Source organism: Sinohyriopsis cumingii, chromosome 14, assembly GCF_028554795.1.
Source record: "Sinohyriopsis cumingii isolate HCF-2022 chromosome 14, ASM2855479v2, whole genome shotgun sequence".
Lineage (NCBI taxonomy): Eukaryota > Metazoa > Mollusca > Bivalvia > Unionida > Unionidae > Sinohyriopsis > Sinohyriopsis cumingii.
In genome coordinates this window covers 55,138,235-55,163,480 of record NC_142974.1, presented here as the reverse complement: position 1 = coordinate 55,163,480, position 25,246 = coordinate 55,138,235, and the positions used below count along the sequence as shown (strand labels likewise).

The 25,246-nt window shown below is 36.2% G+C and overlaps 1 protein-coding gene across 1 annotated transcript; it reads right to left on the bottom strand.

Annotated features, from left to right (window-relative positions):
* Positions 1-3,462: 3,462 nt before the first annotated feature.
* Positions 3,463-24,019, bottom strand: LOC149783853 (uncharacterized). Its single transcript, XM_089932056.1, has 4 exons — positions 23,810-24,019; positions 21,420-21,504; positions 21,048-21,102; positions 3,463-8,172 (listed from the first exon to the last, which is right to left on the bottom strand). Exons 2-4 carry the CDS (start codon positions 21,496-21,498, stop codon positions 7,770-7,772), a joined length of 537 nt encoding a protein of 178 aa, XP_089788182.1. The 5' UTR covers positions 21,499-21,504; positions 23,810-24,019; the 3' UTR covers positions 3,463-7,769.
* Positions 24,020-25,246: the final 1,227 nt, after the last annotated feature.

Genomic DNA, 25,246 nt, shown 5'->3' with positions numbered 1-25,246 from the left:
GAAATTGGTACACTGCTCATTTGACAAGTGATTTAGTCCAGTCTCGATATTGGTACATTGCTCATTTGACAAGTGATTTAGTCCAATCTTGAAATTGGTACACTGCTCATTTGACAAATGATTTAGTCATATCTCGACATTGGTACATTACTCATTTGACAAGTGATCTAGTCCTATCTCGAAATTGGTACACTGCTCATTTGACAAGTGATCTAGTCCTATCTCGAAATTGGTACACTGCTCATTTGACAAGTGATTTAGTCCTATCTCGAAATTGGTACACTGCTCATTTGACAAGTGATTTAGTCCTATCTCGAAATTGGTACACTGCTCATTTGACAAGTGATTTAGTCCTATCTCGACATTGGTACACTGCTCATTTGACAAGTGATTTAGTCCTATCTCGACATTGGTACATTGCTCATTTGACAAGTGATTTAGTCCTATCTCGATATTGGTACATTGCTCATTTGACAAGTGATTTAGTCCTATCTCGACATTGGTACATTGCTCATTTGACAAGTGATTTAGTCCTATCTCGAAATTGGTACACTGTTCATTTGACAAGTGATTTAGTCCAATCTCGAAATTGGTACACTACTCATTTGACAAATGATTTAGTCCTATCTCGAAATTGGTACACTGCTCATTTGACAAGTGATTTAGTCCTATCTCGACATTGGTACACTGCTCATTTGACAAGTGATTTAGTCCTATCTCGAAATTAGTACACTGCTCATTTGACAAGTGATTTAGTCCTATCTCGATATTGGTACACTGCTCATTCGACAAGTGATTTAGTCCAATCTCGACATTGGTACACTGCTAATTTGACAAGTGATTTAGTCCTATCTCGAAATTGGTCCATTGCTCATTTGACAAGTGATTTAGTCCTATCTCGACATTGGCACATTGCTCATTTGACAAGTGATTTAGTCCTATCTCGATATTGGTACACTGCTCATTTGACAAGTGATTTAATCCATTCTCGACATTGGTACACTGCTCATTTGACAAGTGATTTAGTCCTATCTCGAAATTGGTACACTGCTCATTTGACAAGTGATTTAGTCCTATCTCGAAATTAGTACACTGCTCATTTGACAAGTGATTTCGTCCTATCTCGAAATTGATACACTGCTCATTTGACAAGTGATTTAGTCCAGTCTCGATATTGGTACATTGCTCATTTGACAAGTGATTTAGTCCAATCTTGAAATTGGTACACTGCTCATTTGACAAATGATTTAGTCATATCTCGACATTGATACATTACTCATTTGACAAGTGATCTAGTCCTATCTCGAAATTGGTACACTGCTCATTTGACAAGTGATTTAGTCCTATCTCGAAATTGGTACACTGCTCATTTGACAAGTGATTTAGTCCAATCTTGAAATTGGTACACTGCTCATTTGACAAGTGATTTAGTCCTATCTCGAAATTGGTACACTGCTCATTTGACAAGTGATTTAGTCCTATCTCGAAATTAGTACACTGCTCATTTGACAAGTGATTTAGTCCAATCTCGATATTGGTACACTGCTCATTCGACAAGTGATTTAGTCCAATCTCGACATTGGTACACTGCTAATTTGACAAGTGATTTAGTCCTATCTCGAAATTGGTCCATTGCTCATTTGACAAGTGATTTAGTCCTATCTCGACATTGGCACATTGCTCATTTGACAAGTGATTTAGTCCTATCTCGATATTGGTACACTGCTCATTTGACAAGTGATTTAATCCATTCTCGACATTGGTACACTGCTCATTTGACAAGTGATTTAGTCCTATCTCGAAATTGGTACACTGCTCATTTGACAAGTGATTTCGTCCTATCTCGAAATTGGTACACTGCTCATTTGACAAGTGATTTCGTCCTATCTCGAAATTGGTACACTGCTCATTTGACAAGTAATTTAGTCCTATCTCGACATTGGTACATTGCTCATTTGACAAGTGATTTAGTCCTATCTCGACATTGATACATTGCTCATTTGACAAGTGATTTAGTCTTATCTCCATATTGGTACATTGCTCATTTGACAAGTGATTTAGTCCTATCTCGAAATTGGTACACTGCTCATTTGACAAGTGATTTGGTCCAATCTCGATATTGGACACTGCTCATTTGACAAGTGATTCAGTTATATCTAGAAATTGGTACACTGCTCATTTGACAAGTGATTTAGTCCAATCTCGATATTGGTACATTGCTCATTTGACAAGTGATTTAGTTCAATCTTGAAATTGGTACACTGCTCATTTGACAAGTGATTTAGTCCCATTTGACAAGTCCTATCTAGAAATTGGCACACTGATCATTGACAAGTGATTTAGTTCTACCTAGAAATTGGTACATTCCTCATTTGACAGTATAGTCTTATCTCGTACACCTTTTTAAGAGAGTATATACTTACACAACTTGTATTTTTGGACAGGTGCTGCTTTCATCTTCTTCACTAGTAGTTGAAACAAATTTGAGATTTTTTATTAGACATCTTGTTAGACGTAAACATGCTAATGGGGATATTCATCGGCAAGCAAGTTTAATTTATTATTTAAGCTTTTAAGAACGTTTCATTCCGTCGATACATATGTTCGTTATGGATCTTTGTCACAAGAAACAATTAAAGTGTTTCTAAAATTAATAATGACATAAAATATAGTATTCCAGATGTTCTTAAGCCTTCTTATTCATTTTTTTATTAATAGTAAATATCACAAGGCTCTTAATTGTAATTCTTTCAGGAAATTTGATTGTCCTCAAATTTAATGTTCATGTTGCATGGACGCTCGTATGGTATAGTGATATTACAGCTATTTGACAAAATTAAGATCTCTCACTAAAACATACAAAATTATTTATTAATCTATATCAAATACGATCGAGTTCAATTAAAGGAAGATGAAGCACATAGCAAATGAGCACAGACAACGGGATAATGGAGTCACAGTTTCAATACAGTATTAGGACTGCACGCTATACACGTGTTCGGTTGACATTGCCCTTTGAATTTAATGTTTCTATTGTAATACGAATCTCTGAGTAAGCAGATCACGGTGATCGTTGTCTTTCAAATCATTACTGATGAACACAGAACTACAATCTCTTATTGGTGTTTATTGTTTCATTTACCTTCCTACGTTATCTAATCTGCTTAACAATGCATGAGAGAGTTTAACTTAACATTATCCACGACTGGGACAAAAGGATGACTAAAATTTGACGTTCGATGACTTCTTTTAAGTATAGGTCGAGATTGAATTTGAAAATTCCTTAACTTGGTTATTGCTGTAGTCTTCATCACAAGCATGTAATGCAAATTTGAGACTTATTTTTATGAGAAATCTTATTAGATGTAAACAGGATTTGATGCTTTTGATATTAAAATGTTTAGTAACACAAGTCAATGTAATTATTTGAATACTGTTTTCATCATAAATTAGAGATTAGGCTTCTTTTCTACATTTTATTTCATCGCAACAGATATAACAAAAATACAAGCAAATTCTGTATTCAAGAATAAATTTCTCTAACGAAAACTTGTCAGAGTGGTTTTAGAATAATAATGGTAACAGTGAAAAGACAATAAAAGAAAAAAACTGCCTCATAATAGTTATAGATCTTAGACTGGTACAGCTTCTGATTAGTTTTACATCGTAGACCGGTACTGTGTCAGAGTAATTATATACCTTAGACTGGTACTTCTTCAGAGTAGTTAAACACCGTAGACTGGTGCTGTTTCAGAGTGGTTGTACATCTTAGACTGGTACTGCTTCAGAGTAGTTATACATCTTAGACTGGGTACTGTTGTATTTTCATCATGATAAAAATCAGGAATTCTTTGACATGAACAGTTTGTCGTAATTCTATCCATTTAAGCAAGGAAATATCTGTAAAATACTATATCTCTTTCAAGTCTACAACAGAGTTAATAAATGTCTATTTTGCTTTTTTACCCTACACCAGGGGGTCTCAAACTCAAACCACCCTGAGGGCCACATGAAGTCATGTTCGATAGCTCAAGGACCACAACACCTTGGTTATCTCACGTGACGCCTTGTGACGCCACAAGATACAGCGTGGCGGGCCGGATGTTTGAGACCCCTGCCGTGCACAGTGTATACAAAAGCTGAAACACAAATTATAAATGAAAATAAGTGTAAAATGTTTTCAAAATATTTTTTGCCCAGTTGTCACTCAAGTTCTACTTGAATATTAATATAACAAACACTGTACGAGATATGTTTTATACGGAGGGGGATTACTGCCATAACTCTATGTGTGTATTTTGTAATCTTCCTTAATGCATTATTTTAAATGGCTGCTTGCAAGTGCAACTTTCATAATCCTATTCATGTATATTGTATTTTTCATTGATGCAGATTGTACGTGGCTGTTTGCAAGTCCTAATTTCCTTCTGCATTATTGTCAATGGCTGCTTGCAAGTGCTACATTCATAATTCTAGCCATGAATTTTCTATTCTTCAATAGTGCAAGCTGTAAATGGCTGCTTGCAAGTGCTTAGATCTATTTGCCTTCTGCGTCATTGTATATTGCAGTTTGCCAACTACTGAACTGATTCTGTTGTTTTTTTGTATGGCAAACGCTATGTCAGTTATTACAAGTGGTCCATCTCCTTCAACCCCAGTTTTGACTTACTTAAGTATTTACTTTCACCGTTTAAGAAATCTACTTCTTAGTGATATCACTCATTACTTTTGGAAATATTGGTTATTTTAGCAAAGTAGAGGATCCGAAATGACAATGATGTATTCCCTCGTACTCTTCTCTTCTTAACTAGATTTCATCAGACGACCCCTGGTTATAAGGATCGTATTGTACGTCACCCATTTTGACGCACCTTGTTGACGTCTATCTTTTTCTATGATACTATTGTACATAAGCTACGGCGAAATAATATATTTCAGCGCAAGATCAATAGCACTTTTAAAATAAAGTTTATAGGTAAAATGACATATAAAAATTACGCATTCCTAAAGGTTCTCTTATTCTTATCACTATCTTTATTTTAGAACATATTTTGCCGCAAAAACCGAAATAATCAAACTGTGGAAAATCATGTTTGCATCATGATAAAAATGTTTACCTGCGTTTAGAGGTAATATATTTAATGTAGGATTGTTTTCCAATACTTAATTTGCATTGTTAATGTACAAAACCCCAACCTTCAAATGTATTTTAAAAACAAACAGAAAACAAACAGCCTTAAAATTGGTTGGCATCCTTTGAGACTTTTGCCTCTAAAAGTGAAAATAATCAGAGACAAAAGACATAGTGTTACAGGAGATTTTACTTTTATTTATTTTTTACCATTATCAAACCATTTAAAAATAATAAACTGGTCCACGAATTTTAAAAATATAAATATAGCACCTTAGATTAAAATTATTCAGCTACTCTTTGTCACATTAAAGATTTAAAAAGAAAATTTTAAAAGAAGTTTTGAAATATGAATGTTGTGACGCATGATTCCGTCTTATTACGTGTGCTGCTCTTTGCAATATAAAAGTAGTTTAGTGAATTATATATGATCAGAGAGAGAGAGAGAGAGAGAGAGAGAGAGAGAGCACAAAAACTGCATATTTCAATAAGTTATTGTAATTGTGTACATGTATCCTGGGTCGTTGGGCGTGTTTTGGGACAGTCTTAAGGTCTTTCCTTCAGCAAGTATCAACAAGAGAAAATACTCTACTGATCTTACTCGATAATTATCACAGGGTAGAATTTGACTGATCACTATCTTCTCATTTTGGTTTGATTTTATTTAATTGCCTACATGTATCCTGGGTAGGTAAGAGCGTATCGGACAATCTTGTGCTATCTCCATGACTTTCTGGGTGATAGGCAGACAATTTAAACTGTTGGATGTCTAATTCATGCATAAGTTGTTGCAAATAATCAAACATAAAATTGTTTGACAGATTTGGGGAGGCAAACATTTGTTAAAAAACATGACATAGTTGGTGCTTTAATATTCTTCAAAGGAATAGACTATGGAAATCTTGAGGACGCACACATTATGGTCAACAAGTATTGGTTGCTTGACTTGGTATTAGGTAAAGAACCGACAGTCTATCATTTTTCTGCTAAATGGCTTGTAAAATGGTCAAATGCAGGAATAGGTTGCAGATGTGCCTTTGATATCTTCTGATTGGGATTTCCTACCATTTAACAAGTGTTACAAGATCTATGATACTTAGAAACATCTCTTTTAATTTTTGGCAGATACAAATGATTCAGGATCTTGTGATAAATCTTACTGACACCACAATGCCCAGCTTAGGGAGTTTTATGGGCTAGATTATGAATTTCCTGTCTATACGACTTAGGAACAACAATTTGCATGTTCACTAACCACTCATCACCAGCAGGTACATCGGGTGGTCTCCATTTTTTCATAATGACCCCAATTTTCACATAGTAACAAACTGGTACTTGTGTGGCTTTTCTGAGGAACAGTACTCATAGCGCCATCTGTTGTCATAATGAGGCATTACTGGATGCTAACTTCCGTCAGGCTAACTTGCAACATCCTTGATGCTACATTATAATCATGAGTTGAGAAGGTGCATTCTGTGTAACTTGTTATATAGCAGGTTAATAAACAGAATATACAAAACTTGTAATAACTGACATAGCTTTTGCCATACGATAAACAACATAGTCAATTCAGTAGTTGGCAAACTGCAATATACAATGACGCAGAAGGAAAGTAGATCTAAGCACTGGCAAGCAACCATTTACAGCTTGACCTGTTGAAGAATAGACAGTTCATGACTAGAATTATGAATGTAGCACTTGCAAGCAGCCATTGACAATAATGCAGAAGGAAAGTAGCACTTGCAAACAGCCACGTACAATTTGCATCAATGAAGAATCCAATATACATGGAGAGAATTATGAAAGTAGCACTTGCAAACAGCCATTTACAATAATGTATCATAGGAGATTAGAAAATACAGGCATATAAGTATGGCGGAAATCCCCCTCCATAGTTTTAAGAGTCAGTTTCCTTTTGAAAAGCACCGTGCGCGGAGTCAAACGGAAGGCGATGTGCACGATCACAATGATAAAATACGTGAAAAGACGATAATAAAAATCAGGGATTGGTTAAAAACTCCTTCTAATTTGAGCCTTACTATTGGCTGTTTTGTATTATATAGTTTTCTTTTGTTTTTTAAAGACTTGCTTCAGATGAAGAGTACACACGATTATAATATTATGCAGAATTACATTACACTGAAATATATAGACAGCCCTACATCATTCGTCCATTTCTAATGTTCTTTTGTGCTAACTTATATTCGTTATTTGATTATTTGTCAGTCTTCTTAGTTGCGATATTAAACACAAGTACAATTATCCTGTTTACAAATTTAGAAAAGATGAGAAAAACCATAAAAACTTTAAAAGCGGAATTATACGGCATATAATAGATTGAATGTTCAGACTTTGCTATTTTTTTTTTTTTTTTTTTTTTTTTTTTTTTGCATTCGTCTTTATGCTTTAATCACCCGTTAATGGTTTTCTGTGTCCCGGGGGTGTGAATAGAGTAGTTGGGACTGGATATGGAGGGATAAACATTGCGACGTCAACAAAAATAAAGAAAGATAAATTAAAAGTGCCTTCTTATATAATCAATTCAGATAAAAAGGTTCAATATTTTTTTTAAATCTCAATGGAACACACCACTTTCTTTATCTCCGCAATATTCACCCGACGGACATTTAATCTTGAATTATTGTTCAGGTATCTCCCCACTTCCCTCGCCATCAAAATCCTTGTCCTCTTGGTTCTCTGCCACACGCTTAGCGTCTTTCTCTTTTTCATCAAACCGTCCCTCGTCATTCATGAATTCCATTGACATAAACTCCCTCTTTTCGGTCACAAATTCACTGACATCTGTTGTGGTTGCAGTATTTTCCAATGTCGGGCCCGGGTTCCAGTGGATCTCTTTCTGACCGCAACTTTGTTCGGGTCGACACTTCGGACCGCACAACGGAGAGCCACAACATTGGCACATAGCGTCGTGCATATAGCAAATGATGGATGCGTACTCACAACAACCATCGTAGTTGCCACAGCAACCCCAATCAGAGCCAAGGAGATTCCAACCACTTGGAGTTGAACATTGGGTAGACCTAGACAAATAAATAAATAAGCAAACAAATAAAAGGCTAGCATACGTATATTCATTATGTAATGTCTAACACGTTAGGTTAATAAAATCTTTTTTTGAAGAAGAAATAAAAGAAATGGACTGTCGTAAAACATTGGAAACAGTTTGTGTAGATTTTTGAAATCCAGCATTAAAACCAAGCGGCTTAAATCGAGAAGACTAGAAAAAGACAACATGCGCAAATAAAATCATCATCTTTTTTTCACAGCCAGCACATTTACATATAAATAACTTGTTCATTTTGCTCGAGTCACTCACTCACCTATAATTACTACTAAAACAATGAACTATCTGGACCACAATTTACGGTTACACCAATTTACATAAAACACAGATGGCGATATGGCTCAGCCATTTATAGGTCGATATAAACAGATGTGAAACATCATCAGTCCAACTGAAACCAGTCGAAACAATAAACATTTTTAAGACTCTGTGACAGTAGAAATAGCTATGAAAACTTATGTAACTTCAGCGCGTTCTGCTTTCTGTGTTTATCGTTTGATCTGACTGTTTTGTGTCTAGCTTTGAAAAAGACTCACAGTCCAAAGTCTAGTTTTGCACTGTTCGTTCTAAAACTGGGATCGGACTGTAAACTCGACATGCACAGGGAAGTAACTTAAGGAACATATTGATTTCCGGGCGGAGAATATATCAAACGTTATCTCCCATGGATTACAAATATCTGTATTATTTAAAATGTCACTCAAAACTTTCTAAACGTACATTATTAAAACGGAATCTAGAAAGTGTTACTCTTCTGTTTTCTCTCTGAATCAACCGTTACCTCTATGGAACAAAAAGTTGTTTTTTTTTTCCTTTTGTCCTCTCAAATCGCTTGGTATCTATAAAGCACTAAAGAAAAAGTATTTTTGACCTTTTACTTATCAACTCGCAGTGAAAAAATAAACAAATAAAAAGTTGTAATTAACTTTGAACAGTATCATTTGCTATCATAGAGGCAGAAGACGAGATATATATGAATGTATATGTATGTATGTATGTATGTATGTATGTATGTATGTACGTATGTGTATTATTATCTTTATTTCCTTTCTGAAAGAGATTAACTACATTCCAACTATATCATCAACGCAGAAAATGAACTCAATAAAAAAGAGTACAAATATGCAAACGGCATACATTTTTAACATTGATATTGTCAGGCTCTTATTTTGTTGACAGTGCATATATATATATGTGTGTGTGTGTGTGTGTGTGTGTGTGTGTGTGTGAGTGTGTGTGTTTAAGATATATCGTAATGTAACCATTAAAAGTGTCTTCACTATCTGCAACAACTGGTCATTCGCCAATTTATATCGAGCCGCGAGTGGTCAGAAGATAAAATTCCTGGCATCCATCAATTCGATAGCTCCAGCAGAAAATGTTTGGTTTTATCCTGAACTCAAATCACCACATGCTTTACACAAAGTTCGATAGTATAACCAAACGAGATACATCCGTAGATATAGTATGTTGTCTAAACTCCGTCTTCTGTCCTTATGAAGCTGACCAATATCTGTATCACTGGTAGCCGAAATCAAGTGTGCCAGTTTGCATCATGTGCAAGTTATGGTCTTAGCTCTAGGTTCAGTCTTCACATTGTTCTTCCACATGCTCGAATAGTCCAAATGATGCTTGTATTCGATACTATTACGGGATTCAATAGAGTTCGTTTAGAAAATTCTTAAAACCATGTGGTAGAATATGCCTTTTAAACACCTCCAGTATTGATTTATGGAATTGTACAGTTGTTTTAAACCGTAGGCTATTTGTTTAGTAAATCGATATTGTCATGTACATTTTCCATTTTCTCTGCAAAGGTTGTTGGAAAAGACAAGTTACTCTATTGACATGACCATCTATAGCACCCAGTCTGAAAGAACTTGTTGCTTTTTCTGGGTAAAGCGTCATGAATTCGAGGCGAAAGATTGGCTCGACAGGATGTATACACTGTTGTTGTTTTAAGCTTTTTTTCATTGGTCTTATACCATTACGTTCTGTTTCATTTCTAAGGCATCTAATTACGGCACGAATTCGTCGTTTACAAGACATGTATATTATACAATGAAAAGAATATCTTTGAAACTTGTCTATATTTACATTAACGAGTAGAAGGTACGATAAACAAGCATCAAAACTGCTTATCAATGTGTAACGTATCGAACTCGACAAATGAAAGATACAAAGGTGTGTGCACTTGAAGATAAAATGTAGATTTTACTTGCATCTTTGTGAACAAAATGATGCCTTCATCACTTTTAAAACCTGAATTTTCACGAGAGAGAGAGAGAGAGAGATAGTGAATTAAATTATACATACACGTGTTGACGTTTTACTGATAATTGATTTTGTATGCATTATTTAAAATAGATTACCATTAACAATTAACAATCTATCTAGTTATATCGAAGATTGAAACAGCCAACTTTAAAAAAAATACACGATTTAAAATCAGGGACGTCATTTCAACTTTTTCCGGTGGGGGGGGGGGACTTGACAGGTTTGTTAATTTTCGTATATAGGCTATAACAAATTTACATTACATGCAAATTTGGGGAGGGGGGCAAATGCCCCCTGCCCCCCCCCCCCAAAAAAAAAACAAAATGACGTCCCTGTTTAAAATCAAAGAAAAACAATCTCTGAATAACCAAACGAACAAACAGCAGTTGGAGTAGTCGATTTATTAAGAATAAAAATTAATTAACTAACCAGTAAATAAATCAACGTGCTAGAAAGAAAAAGGCAAATAGGCGAATTACGAATCATATGAATCAGGTGACAAATCGGCATGGACAACGACAATATTTGGAGCGATCTAATTTTAATACACTATTAGGAATATATGCCTTTCAAGTGCTCTGTTGACAGGTCTCGTTGGAATTTAATGCTTGTGCACTCATAGGTTTCATACAGTTATATATATTGGTGGCCGTTTTCCTTAGAATCGTAATTGATAAACGAACATCTTGCAATCTCTTAACTGTAGTATATCTGTTCATTTGACTTACTAAACATTTTGAATACACTTAATTATGCAAAGAGCATTAAAGAGCTTAAGAGAACACAGTTTACAAGCGAGTGTAAGGACGAAGTTACGTATTCGGTCACGTAAATAAATGAAGGTCAAGGCTAAAGGTTAATGTATACATCGTACACACCTTGTTGGTAGCGGATGATCCAATTTCTGGTTTTCTCAATTCTAATGAGAATGAATTTGTTCTCTGTTTTAAAGGAGATAGATTTGTAAAATGACATAATTAGTTCAGACAGAAAGAGTTTGACCGTGGCAGGCGTCAGTAATTTTCATTTGACTAACTTCTAACAGCTAGACTGGACTTAAAGGATTTAAGAAAGAAAAGGGGGCACAAACAGAAGTAAAGCAGTTAGAGCCGTCAGAACAGTTAAATACAAGCTTCTTTTTCTCTATATGACAATAAAGGCTAATTTTCATTCACAGAAAAACTCTTTAACACATGTAACAGTATATATGCTCTATGTTAATGAAAACTGAATGAGCTATATACGTCTTTAACCTATCCACTTCTCTTTAGATCATTCAAATTTTGCCTGCTTCAACTTGCAATTGATCTAATTGGATAACCTCTTCAATCGTACAACCATCCCAGACGACAGCGGTATATTCAACTGAAGGCCCAATGCAAGCAGATATATTCTTTCAAGAGTATTTATGGTGAATTTGTATTCAAGTATTTTAGACACATTGGTTATTTTTTGAGGCATTTGCAAACAAGTTATCGATATTTTTTTTCACAATTGCCTCGGACACTAAAAGTAACTTCAAGATGTTTATGACTTTTGACAGATGTAAATTTGTACCATTTGTTTTAGGAAAAGCGGGTTCTATTTTACGCGGAGTAAGCAATGCTTCCTTTTGAAGTCTGCAAGCCATTGCTTTGGTCAGATATGCATGGTATGTAAGCCTGTATTTAGTATATATTGTATTTCATATGTTTTCTTATATGTGTGTTATAATCAGATATCATCTGCGAACAGTGTTGCCGTGCTCAAAATGTAAACTATAAATAATAATGGACCTATTACAGATCCCTGTAGGAATCCTTCAATAACGTACCGGGTATTAAATTCGACTGTACTTACACAGTTTTAGCCCTATTAGTTAAATATTCTGTGCACCAATCAACAAAAAGAATATCAATTCCGTAGCTCTTTAATTTATATATTGTTCCTTTGTCCAACACATTGTCAAATGCTTTAGAGATGCTAAAGAAAATTACACACACGTCTTCCTTATAGTCATGGGAAGTACATCACCCACTCCTTAGTGAGGCAAACGTTAGGACTCTGAAATTTCAGCGTAACAAATGTTGACAATCACAACCTTTGGGTGCGATAAACAGTGTGATCTCAAAAACGGTGAAAAAACATATTCATTTCATAAATTCAGATTTAACAGTTACGTTTAAAAGCTGACCCATTACAAAATGAATAGAAATACGTTAAAAATGTGATTCACATGAAAATACTGAATTATTTTACATTAGAAAAAGAAATTAATAGAATAAAGGTCAGATGTCTCAAAGTTTTGGAAGCTGATCAATTACGTGCGCGCAAAGCTTACAGTAACCGCACGACCTCGTGTCATCAATGGTATGAGTACTTCAGATCGTTACTGTATCGTAGTGTCTCAGAGATTAAGCACTGTTTTAATTTTATGACTGACAAACTCTGAAGTTCCCGAAAGTATCCGAACACTAAAATCAGGAAAGTCTGGTGGACGGGATGGAATAATAGCCGAAGTGATATAAAAAAAAAAACACGACGCCAGATATATGTCTTTATTTAGTCAAATTATTTAACGCAGTGTTTGACACCGGGCACTTCCCTAAACATGGGACGAAATCATTATCTTCCCATTACACAAAGAGGGTCTTCCGATGATTCTAATTAGCACAGGGGTATGCCTCTCATCGATATCTTGAATACATTTTTACCAGTATTCTGATTAGTACAGGGGTATGCCTCTCATCGATATCTTGAATACATTTTTACCAGTATTTTAATTAGTACATGGGTATGCCTCTCATCGATATCTTGAGTACATTTTTAAAAGTATTCTAATTAATACAGGGGTATGCCTCTCATCGATATCTTGAATACATTTTTACCAGTATTCTAATTAGTACAGAGGTATGCCTCTCATCGATATCTTGAATACATTTTACCTTTTACCAGTATTTTAATTAGTACAGAGGTATGCCTCTCATCGATATATTGAATAGAGTTTTAACAGTATTTTAAACCAACGCCTTATTCAGTGGTGGGAAGCTAATTATAAACAATTGACGAAGCTCAAACAGGATTCCGCAAAATGCTACTAAGCAACAGATACTATTATTTTTCGCTTCATGCAATGGTTCAGAAATACTTGAGTAAAGAAAGAGGTCGTTTCTAGTGTCTTTTTGTAGACTTTTCGAAGGTTTACCGATCATGTAAAATTACTGACTTGCTTATCTGGTTATATAATGCTAGTTCTGTTTCCTCTTCTACATATATTTCTATATTTTGTCTTTCCTTTTTCACTACACTATGTTAAATCTATTATTAATATGGCGCTCTACATCGTTGCAATATCGTTGTGCAACTGTAGTATTATGGACCTATGGCCCACATTACCAATACACTACTGTCATTGTCAAACTTTAAGAAAACTTTCATTGTTGCTGATTGTAAAACTCTTTGAAAACATTATATTAGTGGAACAAAACGTTCTTGAACGTTTGGACAACAAATTCAACCCGTTTCCTGAAGAGTGTGCTCTTTATTGATATTGTGCTTCCAAAATAGTTTTTAATCTACGTTTATGGAATGACTCACTTTATATTAAACAATTAACTGAGCTGCGAACTGACAAAGATACCAATCTCAAGGGTGCGGAATATTCAATGCCGTACCCACAAGTAGTGTTTTAATTTATTGGCGTCTTTGTCTCATTTCTAGAATTATATTTGTAAAATGTATTTTGTAATACACGGCTCATATTGCAACAAATTAACTTTGCATAGATAAAAAATCTATTTAATTTGTTTTTATGTACGATGTAAAAAGTTATATTATTAGCGAAGGCTTATCTTTCCATTCTATGAACGATGTTTGCAGGACAGTTGCATACACGATTAATTTGTGTGCGCCTCTAACGATAGTGCAGTGTAAGATTTAGAGTCTAACGTAAATAAAATAGATAGCAGAGATTTTAATCAGACATCTAGACGGTTACCTCCCACGCACTGCTCACGATAGTACAATGTGTGTTCTGCGTGTAACGTAAATAACTCAGATAACCCAGACTGATGAAAAACAAAAACTGGAATGAGAATGGTTCAAAATTATAAAAAGGTTTTTTGTAAGACATAGATTTTAAGGAGGATACATATATACTAAATCTATTGTTTTTATAAAACTTTTCCGGTTCTTCGTGTGAATAAGAGAGGCACTCGTCAGCAAACAAGCTTAATTGTCTAAGTTGTCAAGAAATTTTCACTCCGTTTGTACAGATGTTTCTTCAAGGATCTTTATCAATAAGCAACAATTAAAGTTTCCTACAAAATAGTTGTTGAAAATATAATCTTTTGCATGTTCCTGTTCTCTTTTATTCAACTTTTTATAGTATATCTCACCAGGCATTTTATTGTAGTTCTTATAGAAATGTGACTGTCCTAAAAGTTAATATGCTTGTTTATTCTTGGAAAGTCGTATGACGATATTAAAGTTATGAGACAAACTGAAGATCTTGCACTGCAATATACAAAATCCTTTATCAAACATGATCGAGTTTAATTAAAGGAAAATGATATACAATGCAAATGGCCACGGACAACGGGATAATGTGGTCAGTTTCAATACAGTATAAGGGCTGCAGGCTATACATGTGCTATGTGGACATTGCCCTTTAAATTTAATGTTTATGTTGTAATAGCTTCCAGTGATCGTTGTCTTTAAAATCGTCTTTAATGAACGCAAATTTACATTTTCCTCGTGCAGTTTATTGTTTTAATCACCTTCTTGCCGTGCCAAATCTACTCAGCAATGCACGAGAGCTGTCAGAGCTTAACACAACAATGGCGAAAATTGATGTTCACGTGATGGAAACAACTGCTAGAAAAGTAGGTAATATTACACTACAAATCTGAGCGACAATTTCCTACAACATTCATAGCACCTTTGAATCAAACCCTCCTCCTCCTACCCCTGCTTATCGTCCTCATCATCAACAGCCGCTCTAACGACGACTAAAGTGGCCCCGAGTGGCCGAGTGGTATAAAGCGTTCATCGTTATGAATCATTGCCATCTCACCTCTGTCGGCGTGGGTTCGAGTCTCGGGTACGGCCAATGTGGTGTGTGTGTGTGTGTGTGTGTGTGTAATTTGAATTTTAAACGGAGCTTTAAAAAAAATGTTCAGTCATATCGCTACTATGTCTGCAGTGTGACAGTTTTTAGTGATGTCTAGCACTGGGGCATCATGCCGAAGACATGTGGTATGATGTCCCACCCAGTCATATTATCCTGTCACCAGGCCGACCAGTCCTAACCTAACAATGACCTCTTAATACTGAACGCCAAGCGAGGCAGCTGTAAGTACCATTTTTATAAGTCGTTGGTATGACTCGGCCGGGGATCGAACCCACGACCTCATGCATCCGAGGCGGACACTCTAACCACTAGGTCACCGGAACGGTTATCTGAGAAGGCATACCAGTAGTTGGTTCTTTCCGGGGTTTTCCGGGGTTCTTCCTCCAACATTTATACTGGCAGTCATGTATAGCCTATCTTGTGCTGAAAAGTGGCGTTAAACCCTAGAACAACAACAACAACGACGACGACGACGACTAAAATCTCAGACTTCTCCCTAGACGAAAATCACAGAAAACAATAATTGCAAGATAAATATTCTTCTGTCGTCGCAGTACTTTTTTTTATAGGTCCTGCAGTTCTCTGTTATCTTCGTCCCTAGCAGTTGATACAAATTAGAACTCTTTATGAGAAATAATTTTAGGCGTAAAGATGCCTTAATGGTTGTAATATTCAAATACCAAGCGCAAATCCGATATATGAAGCATGAAATCATGGTAAAACGTTTTGAAGTAAAGATTCATATCAACCGGGTCTACAGTTAACATAGTACAAGCAAAATTCTAAAAATGAGACAAGGACGCCTGATTCAAAATATTACTTGTGTGAACGGCATTGAATATTCCGCAACCTCGAGATCGGCACCTTTGTCAGTTTCACAGCTCAATTATGTATTTAATATAATGGGAGTCGTTTACTACTTGTAGATTAAAAACTGTTTCCGAATCACACTATTGATCGCATTTCCACTTGTCCACAGTATTGACTGCATTTCCACATGTCCACAATATTGACTGCATTTCCAATTGTCCACAATATTGACTGCATATCCACTTGTCCACAATATTGACTACATTTTCAATTGTCCAGAATATTGACTGCAGATTTCTCTTGTACACAATACTGACTGCATTTCCACTTGTCCACAATACTGATTGCATTTCCACTTGCCCACAATATTGACTACATTTCCAATTGTCCACAATATTGACCGCATTTCCACTTGTCCACAATACTGACTGCATTTCCACTTGTCCACAATACTGATTGCATTTCCACTTGCACACACTATTGACTACATTTCCAATTGTCCACAATATTGACCGCATTTCCAATTGTCCACAATATTGACCGCATTTCCACTTGTCCACAATATTGACCGCATTTCCACTTGTCCACAATACTGATTGCATTTCCACTTGTCCACAATACTGATTGCATTTCCACTTGTCCACAATATTGACCGCATTTCCACTTGTCCACAATACTGACTGCATTTCCACTTGTCCACAATACTGATTGCATTTCCACTTGCCCACACTATTGACTACATTTCCAATTGTCCACAATATTTACCGCATTTCCACTTGTCCACAATACTGACTGCATTTCCACTTGCCCACAATATTGACTACATTTCCAATTGTCCACAATATTTACCGCATTTCCACTTGTCCACAATACTGACTGCATTTCCACTTGCCCACAATATTGACTACATTTCCAATTGTCCACAATATTGACTGCAGATTTCTCTTGTCCACAATACTGACTGCATTTTTCACATGTCCACAATATTGACCGCATTTTCAATCGTCCACAATATTGACTATAGTTTTCACTTGTCCACAATATTGACTGCATTTCCAATTGTCTACAATATTGAGTGCATTTCCTGTTGTTCACGACAAAACGTATTTCGCGGCTATGAGATCCTGAATTCCAGATTCCGATGAAATAAAATCTGAATCGTCAATGTCAACGTACAGTCTATAACGTCGGCTGTCGAAAGAAGACTTGTGTTTGAAAAATTGCCATGTTTTATTAGACCCGTAAACATGTCTTGCTAGATCTTACACTCTCTCTTGCTAGATCATATCCTTTCTCCGGTGGCCTAAGTGATTAGAGCGTTCGCCTCGGATGTGGATGGCAACGGGATCGAACCATGGCCGAGTCATACCAAAGACTTATATAAATGGTACTGGCAGCTGCCTCGCTTGGCACTCAGCTTTAAGAGGTTAGTGTTAGGACTGGTCGTCGTGATATAAGAATAAAATGGGACATAATGCTACATGTCTGCGGAATGATGACCCACTGCTAGACATCACTACAAAATGCCACACTGCAGACATCGTAGCGATATGACTGAACAATTGATAAAGCGACGTTAAAAATCCAAATCATACACTCTCTCTTGCTAGGTCGTATACTTTCTGACCCTCAGATTCATGATCACAATTAGACTGATGTTTTTCTTCCAAGCCTATCGATGTTTCTTTGCTCACTGGGATTTTAATATTTTTTATAGGCTCGGATTTGTCCTTCAAATTTTAGTCATGTATTGTCCTTTACATCCAGAATGTTAATCAGATTGCTTTTAGCTACCTTCATGATGCTCTTGAGTACCTTCCATAGTTCAATCTCTATTTATTTATTTATAGTATGCAGTGCATCCCCAACCATTTAACAGCATGCAAGGAGCAGAATCTGCAGTCCATCGGGGAACTTTGTCAGTGGACAGTTGTTCACAATGTGAGACATGGTCTGAAGAACTCCACATCTACATGAAGAATCAGTGGCTTGGCCCCATCGGACAAGGTTGACACCACAACAGCCATGTCCTGTCCGGAAACGGTTCAGCGTGGTCCACAGATGTCGTGGAAGGTTGACGTCAGGAGGGCGGCCAGATGGCTCAGCTACGAGGGAGTGGCTTACAACATCTGTTGAAGACCACGCATCATTCCATGCCGAAACAGCTGCCATTTCCTTCGACATCGCACCTAACCAGATTCGATATCTCGAAGCCAATTTCAGTCTCAAGTAATGACTATCTCCAGCGTAACAGTGAATACAAAACTTTTGGAACAAAATATGACGCACAATCGCACACACCAATGGTTGGACTATGCGTGTCATTATATAAACGGAATTAGCGATAAACGTGTCAGTAAACTACGGCAGAACCGGTTTTGCTTTCATTAGTGCTTGATAATCCGCACGAGAAATTATTAAACGATTGTTTGCTTACTTTGACGGACTTTTTAAAAACGTTACTAAAGGCACAGATCATATATAAGTAGGGTCCTCGAGTCGCCGAGTGGTCTAAAGCGCTCTCCGTTACGGATCACTGCCATCTCACCTCTGTCTGCGTGGCTTCGAGTCTCGGATTCAGCCAATGTGGGTATGTGAGAAAGCTTGCCAGTAGCTTCTCGTGGGTCGTTGGTCGGTGGTTCTTTCCGGGTTCTTCCTCTGCCATTAATACTGGCCGCCATGTATAGCCTATCGTGTGCTGAAAAATGGCGTTAAACCCTACAACAACAACAACATATAGAAGTAACAAATAATCCAATCATAGGAGAAACTTTTTTAAAGCACAGCAACATATGACTATGAAAATGTGATCTTGATGACCAGTCCATTTCAAGTAGCAATGACTGCCTATGACAACGTGATGCAGTCCGATAAATCAAACCCCAAATCTGTGCTGATACTGTTGGAAGATATGTGGGTCTGATGTTACTTGTTCCTTAAAATGTACAATTTTGCTGCATGCAAATCTTTCCGGAACAAACTTGATGACTCGTTAAACCCGTACCGGCAATTGGTATCAGCCATATCTACCGCGAAATTCAAAATGGCAGTAAGAAAGTAGGTTGTGCTGTTTCACGTGGATTTACAAGGCATTAAACAGAGGATTTGTTCCGGAAATATAATTTACATGCCATCAAAAGAACCCATCAACCGATAGTAGGTCCACAGCTGCGAGAAATACCGGTAAGTGTATAAAATGTACAGTGATGCAGATTTGTGCATGTTTTAATGAATAGGTGATATCAGCCCCCAAAACCGCCAAACGATATTATCACGATTGATAGGCTGATTTATCGGCCTATTACAGTATCTAAGCATGGTACTAGCGATATACATTCATAACTTGCACAATAATTCTGCGGAAGAAAAGAAATGGCAGCATCGATTTTGCTCACGCTGTGTGACAAAACGTCTCAAAGTTGGCTTGGAATTGGCTAACGACATCAGAATAAAAACAATGGAATAAGGAGGAAATCTGGTCAAAGATTACGTTGGCTAGTCTTTGTTTCAGTTTGGAAAAATAACAAAAAGGCACGATGATTGAATATAAATGTCGCTGAGATAGGCGTTATTTCACAATCCTGCACGCGCATGATCGTGTTTTCGGTGCAGAACAATTGGGGAATATCTTGGTTGGTTATCATATTACCTTTCACAACGATCACAGTGCATAAAAACTTACGTATATTGTCACAAATATCAGCGTTTATTAACCTCAATACGTTTACATCCTTAAATGCGCAGCGGCTGAAGCGAACAGAACGATCGGCACTGATCGACCTAGCAACATGAAGAGAATTTGTAGTCCAATTTCGAGCCACAATCGTCCTGCACATTACTGATATTAAACTTTTGTAAGTATTATTTATGAAGGGAAAATCTATTTAAGATCGACGTCGAGTATCAGTACTTTTGTCTCTCGTTTTATCTTACATTTAAAGAGTCGACCTTTTTTGACCTGTTCACATTTGTATCATTGCGCAATGGACATTGCGCAATTTCGTATTCAGTATTATCTCGACGGGATCTACCGCTGTTCCTTGAACGCTGACATATAAAGTATACACTGAAACGAACGCTGACATATAACGTATACACTGAAACGACCGCTGACATATAAAGTACACACTGAAACGAACGTTGACGTATAAAGTATACACTGCTTTGAACGCTGACATATAAAGTATACACTGAAACGAACGTTGACATATAAAGTAAACAATGAAACGAACGCTGACATATAAAGTATACACTAAAACGAACGCTGACATATAAAGTATACACTGAAACGAAATTGTACGCTGTCTTAAGGTATGAACACTTCCAATAGATGTTTTGCTGCTTTAAACTTGCACCAGTTTTCATAATACCCTATTTTGATTTGAACCCCTAATTTTCGTTAAGGAATGTAAGATATATATAATATTTCGTTATACATTGGGGATTGATGAGAAAATGACCTTTGGATTCAGAAGTTTCGTGTCTGACGCAAAATTCTGAACCTCGACTGGCACTTCTCGATCAAACGCAGAGTCATATGAAGGAGTTTATTATTCTTTTCTCGTCAACAATGGATGCATCCGACCAACCCATCTTTCTCTCTCTCTCTCTCTCTCTCTCTCTCTCTCTCGTACCTTTTCATTCTTGTTTTTGTCTTGTCTTTCTTGATTTCATAATCGGTAAACTTGTCTGAAATAATAATAATAATAATAATAATAATAGTGAGCATTTGTTATTTCGTGATTCATTAGTTCCTTTTTTGAAACTGTAACGAAATAAAATAGAGAGGAAACCAAAATGTGAGGGATACGAATCTCAGGAAAATGATGCAGACTTATGTTAGACTGATCATTCATTAGTTATGAAGCTGAGTTTCCTCAAATTTTATTTTGGACAGCAATATATTTACACTTCCAATGTATGTACTTTTCTTCATAGAGTGTGCAATTTAATGCAAGCTGAACAGTTCCAATGTCGGGGGAAAATCATATTAAATTGAAACTTACTTAGATTTGTGGTCTCTACAATCACATGGGAATGGATCATCCCAAGTATATACAACAGCAGCAGTTCTGTTTTATACATTAAATCCTGAAATATAAAAAAATGTAGCGATATAAACAGCTACTCTCTTCAGTTTTGGAAAACAAATATAAATCTGTTCATGTACCGGAAGGAAGTGTATAAGAATGAGCAGTATTAGTTTTCATTTTAAAATCCCATTAATTAGGCAGAGTAACTTTGTTTAATGAATCCCACAGTTTCTTCCAATTTTTATTTTTATGAAAGAAAACGGAGACATTTTCCACCGTACAAGACAATTAGATAAACGTTTAGACGTACATAACTACCCAGACAAATTGAACCTATGAGAGAGAGAGAGAGAGAGAGAGAGAGAGAGAGAGAGGTGTGTGTGTGTGTGTGTGTGTGTGTGTGACGTATTGAATTACAAAATTAAACTATAATGAATGAGGGATGTACCCGCCCCCATCGCCCGTACATACAGGTCATTTTACCCTTATTCGTGCTTGTGTTTTGTATTAATTTTCCAGTTTTCTTATTTTTCTTCTTTTCCGTGTCTCGTTAAGAACACATGGATAAATCACTGTTAGGCTTTGTTAATGTGACTGTAATTTAGAAACCATCATTTTTATCATCATCATCATCATCATCATCATCTTTGTAAAATTATTATATAGTTGATCATCTGACCCATACACAGTCAAAACATAAATATGTTGGTCATTAACGATCAAGTGTAAAGAGGTTGAAGACAAAGCAAATTTGTTTAAATAAGCAAACTTAACAAGATAAAAAAAATAGTTATATTGTCTTCATAATTAAGCTAAATTCCCACGAATTATTTTTTATCAAGAACTTCTTGACACATAATAGTCAACAAACTTTAAATAAAGCATGATTGTTGAGCTCACACCCTAGTACATTGTTTTACAAATTTTACAAAATATTACAGCCAATATACAAATTACAGAATTTAACGAAAACCCGAATAAATTTCTTGAAATCAAATTTCCATTAGTAAGTTTCTTCTACTTCGTTTCTATTTTGGCGCTTGTTGGTTTTGATCTGAAACTCATTCTTTAGGCATATAGATATTTCTGCTGGAGAACTAAATTTTTCTCAACGCTAATTACCTTCCTTCACCCCTGCGCCCACCCCACCCCGACGTTTATTCCAGCAATTTAAATTTTAAATTTGCTATGTTCTCGCATATTAATAGACAGTGCTTTGATTTCATTTCCGTTCGTGTTGACTGGAAGTAGTGTGTATCCGGTACCAATTTCATCCCTATTCATGAGCTGTTGCAAAGGGGATCTAATTAGGTAAGCCTAATTAGGTACAATCTAATTAGGTACAAACATAATAGAGTGACAATTGCAAACAATTATCCAGCAACCACATACAAATACAATATGAAGTTGAGTAATTAGTACTTAGACTGTGCTTTGAAGTTATTTGGCTTTTACAGACTGTTCTATTTTTCAAAACCCCGTATTTGCTTGCGAAACAGCAAGTTTGCTCAAAATTAAACCTTTCTCGAGTGTAGTGTGATGGAGTTTTTAGACTTCGTTTCATCACACGTCATACTAATTCAACTTTGTTGTTTTAATGCAAGATAGCTTAAAGACGTTTTTCTGGACCACTCCGGTGGCCTAGTGGTTAGAGCGTCCGCCTTGGATGCGGGAGGGCATGGGTTCGATACCCGGTCGAGTCTTACCAAAGACTTACAAAAATGGTACTAACAGCTGCCTCGCTTGGCGCTCAGCATTAAGAGGTTTGTATCAGGACTGGTAGTCCTGGTGTCAGGATAATGTGACTGGGTGGGACATCATGCTACATGTTGCGGCATGATGCCCCAAGTGCTAGACATCACAATAAACAGTCACACTGTAGACATCGTAGTGATATAACTGAAAAATTGTTAAAGCTACGTTAAAAATCCAAATCACACACACACACACACACACACACACACACACACTTAATGAAGTTTTCTTGATTCTAACCGATTCGCCTGCCTCACTATGCGATCAGCAAAAAGATGTTAGTGTTAGGACTGGTCAGCCTGGTGTTAGGATAATGTTACTGCTTGAGACATCATGCTACATGTCTACGGCATGATTCCCCAGTGCTAGACATGACTATAAACTGTCATACTGCAGACATTGTAACGATATGACTAAACAATTGTCTAATCTGTGTTAAAAACCAAATCACACACAAACACTAATTGGATATCACATAAGATAATTATAACTATCAATGTAATATTCCTATATACATTTAATGAAGTCATGTTCTTGTCTTGAGATATAAAAATAAAAACAGTAAACAAAAATTAGAATTAATGTAGTGGACCATTGATACAACTTACCTTTTATGTTTCCTGAGCAAATGGTGTTTTGAAGATTAGGAAATTGTAATGTGAAGTCGCTGCTCGATACTCTTTAAATATCATTAACGTAACTTCAGACCAGACATGAAAGCGAACTTGGTACGATAGATGCTTTCAATAAACCAGACATGATACTGTGTACATCCAATATAACGTAACATCCAAGGTGCTTCCTTGCAGCACAAATCATTTGTGATTTGGGGGGAGGAAACATCTGTTATTCTTCTATATTTAATTGGGCCAACATCAAAAGTGAGAGTCACTGTTTTCTTTTTTACCATTCACAACAGCTGGACCACCTTTTTGTTTTTTTTGTTGTATATGAGGAGAGAGAGTATTGGGTTTTGGGATGGTAATTAATGAAATAGTTACTTATTGAGGTGCGTTCTATTAATAATAGTAAGACTCTTGGCTTACATTATTACAGTACGTTGTGAATGAGACAACATGCGTTAATTACTGCTACTGTTTTGACCGCATCTGGCCTTCTTTTACTTTCCCAATTTTCGGAATAAGTGAACGTGATACTCAAGATATAGCTCATGTGATCTTAAGAAAACTTATTTACTTCGATTCATTTACCGGTATGTAGGTGAAGGTTGGCAATTCAGACAAACCATTTATCTGTTGGCAGGATGACGTGCACGTTAAGAAGAATGTGATCTTAAGACATACCTGCTAGTTTTGAAGTTCCGTATTTTCTTAACTCTTTTTTATTTTAATAAAAAAGAATTTAAAAGTTTGAAAATAATATTTTTAATATTCTTCATCTTGTATTGCTAATATCCACACAATTTCCGAACCCATCGTAATATAGAAAGCGAGACATATACATACATTGAATACTTTGAGAGAGAGAGAGAGAGAGAGAGAGAGAGAGAGAGAGAGAGAGAGAGAGAGAGAGTTTGGCTTAACATTCCGATGTTGTACACATATCATTTCATAATGGGTGAAAACTTCGGGTATGTACAGGAAGTGTTTGCAAGGGAAGGGAATTACCCCTACCCTAATGTAAGGAAATGACGGTAAATCTTTGAAAAATAAGCGCAGCCATTTAAATGTAACTAGAAGAAATTGAGTTGATTACACACGCTCTTTCTTCACGTCAATGAATACGTGTGTATAAGAGTGAGTCAATTGATACTGCATCTTCTACACTGATTGATGTTCGATTTTCAGATGAGGGAGATTATTTAACTATGATTTTAACAAGATGCCCAAGTGGGATGGCACACATTGTTGACGTCTAATGTAAGGAATTGGAGAAAGAAATGTTGCTTAGTTATAAAGCTCTCTGACATGTAAAGGTTGGTTTAATTGCAAGTAATGTCAAGTTCTAATGGTGGAACAGCATCGTTTTCGTGAATGTTAATGGTTCTTGGATACTTACCGCTTAACTCGTGAGAAGAAGACGTT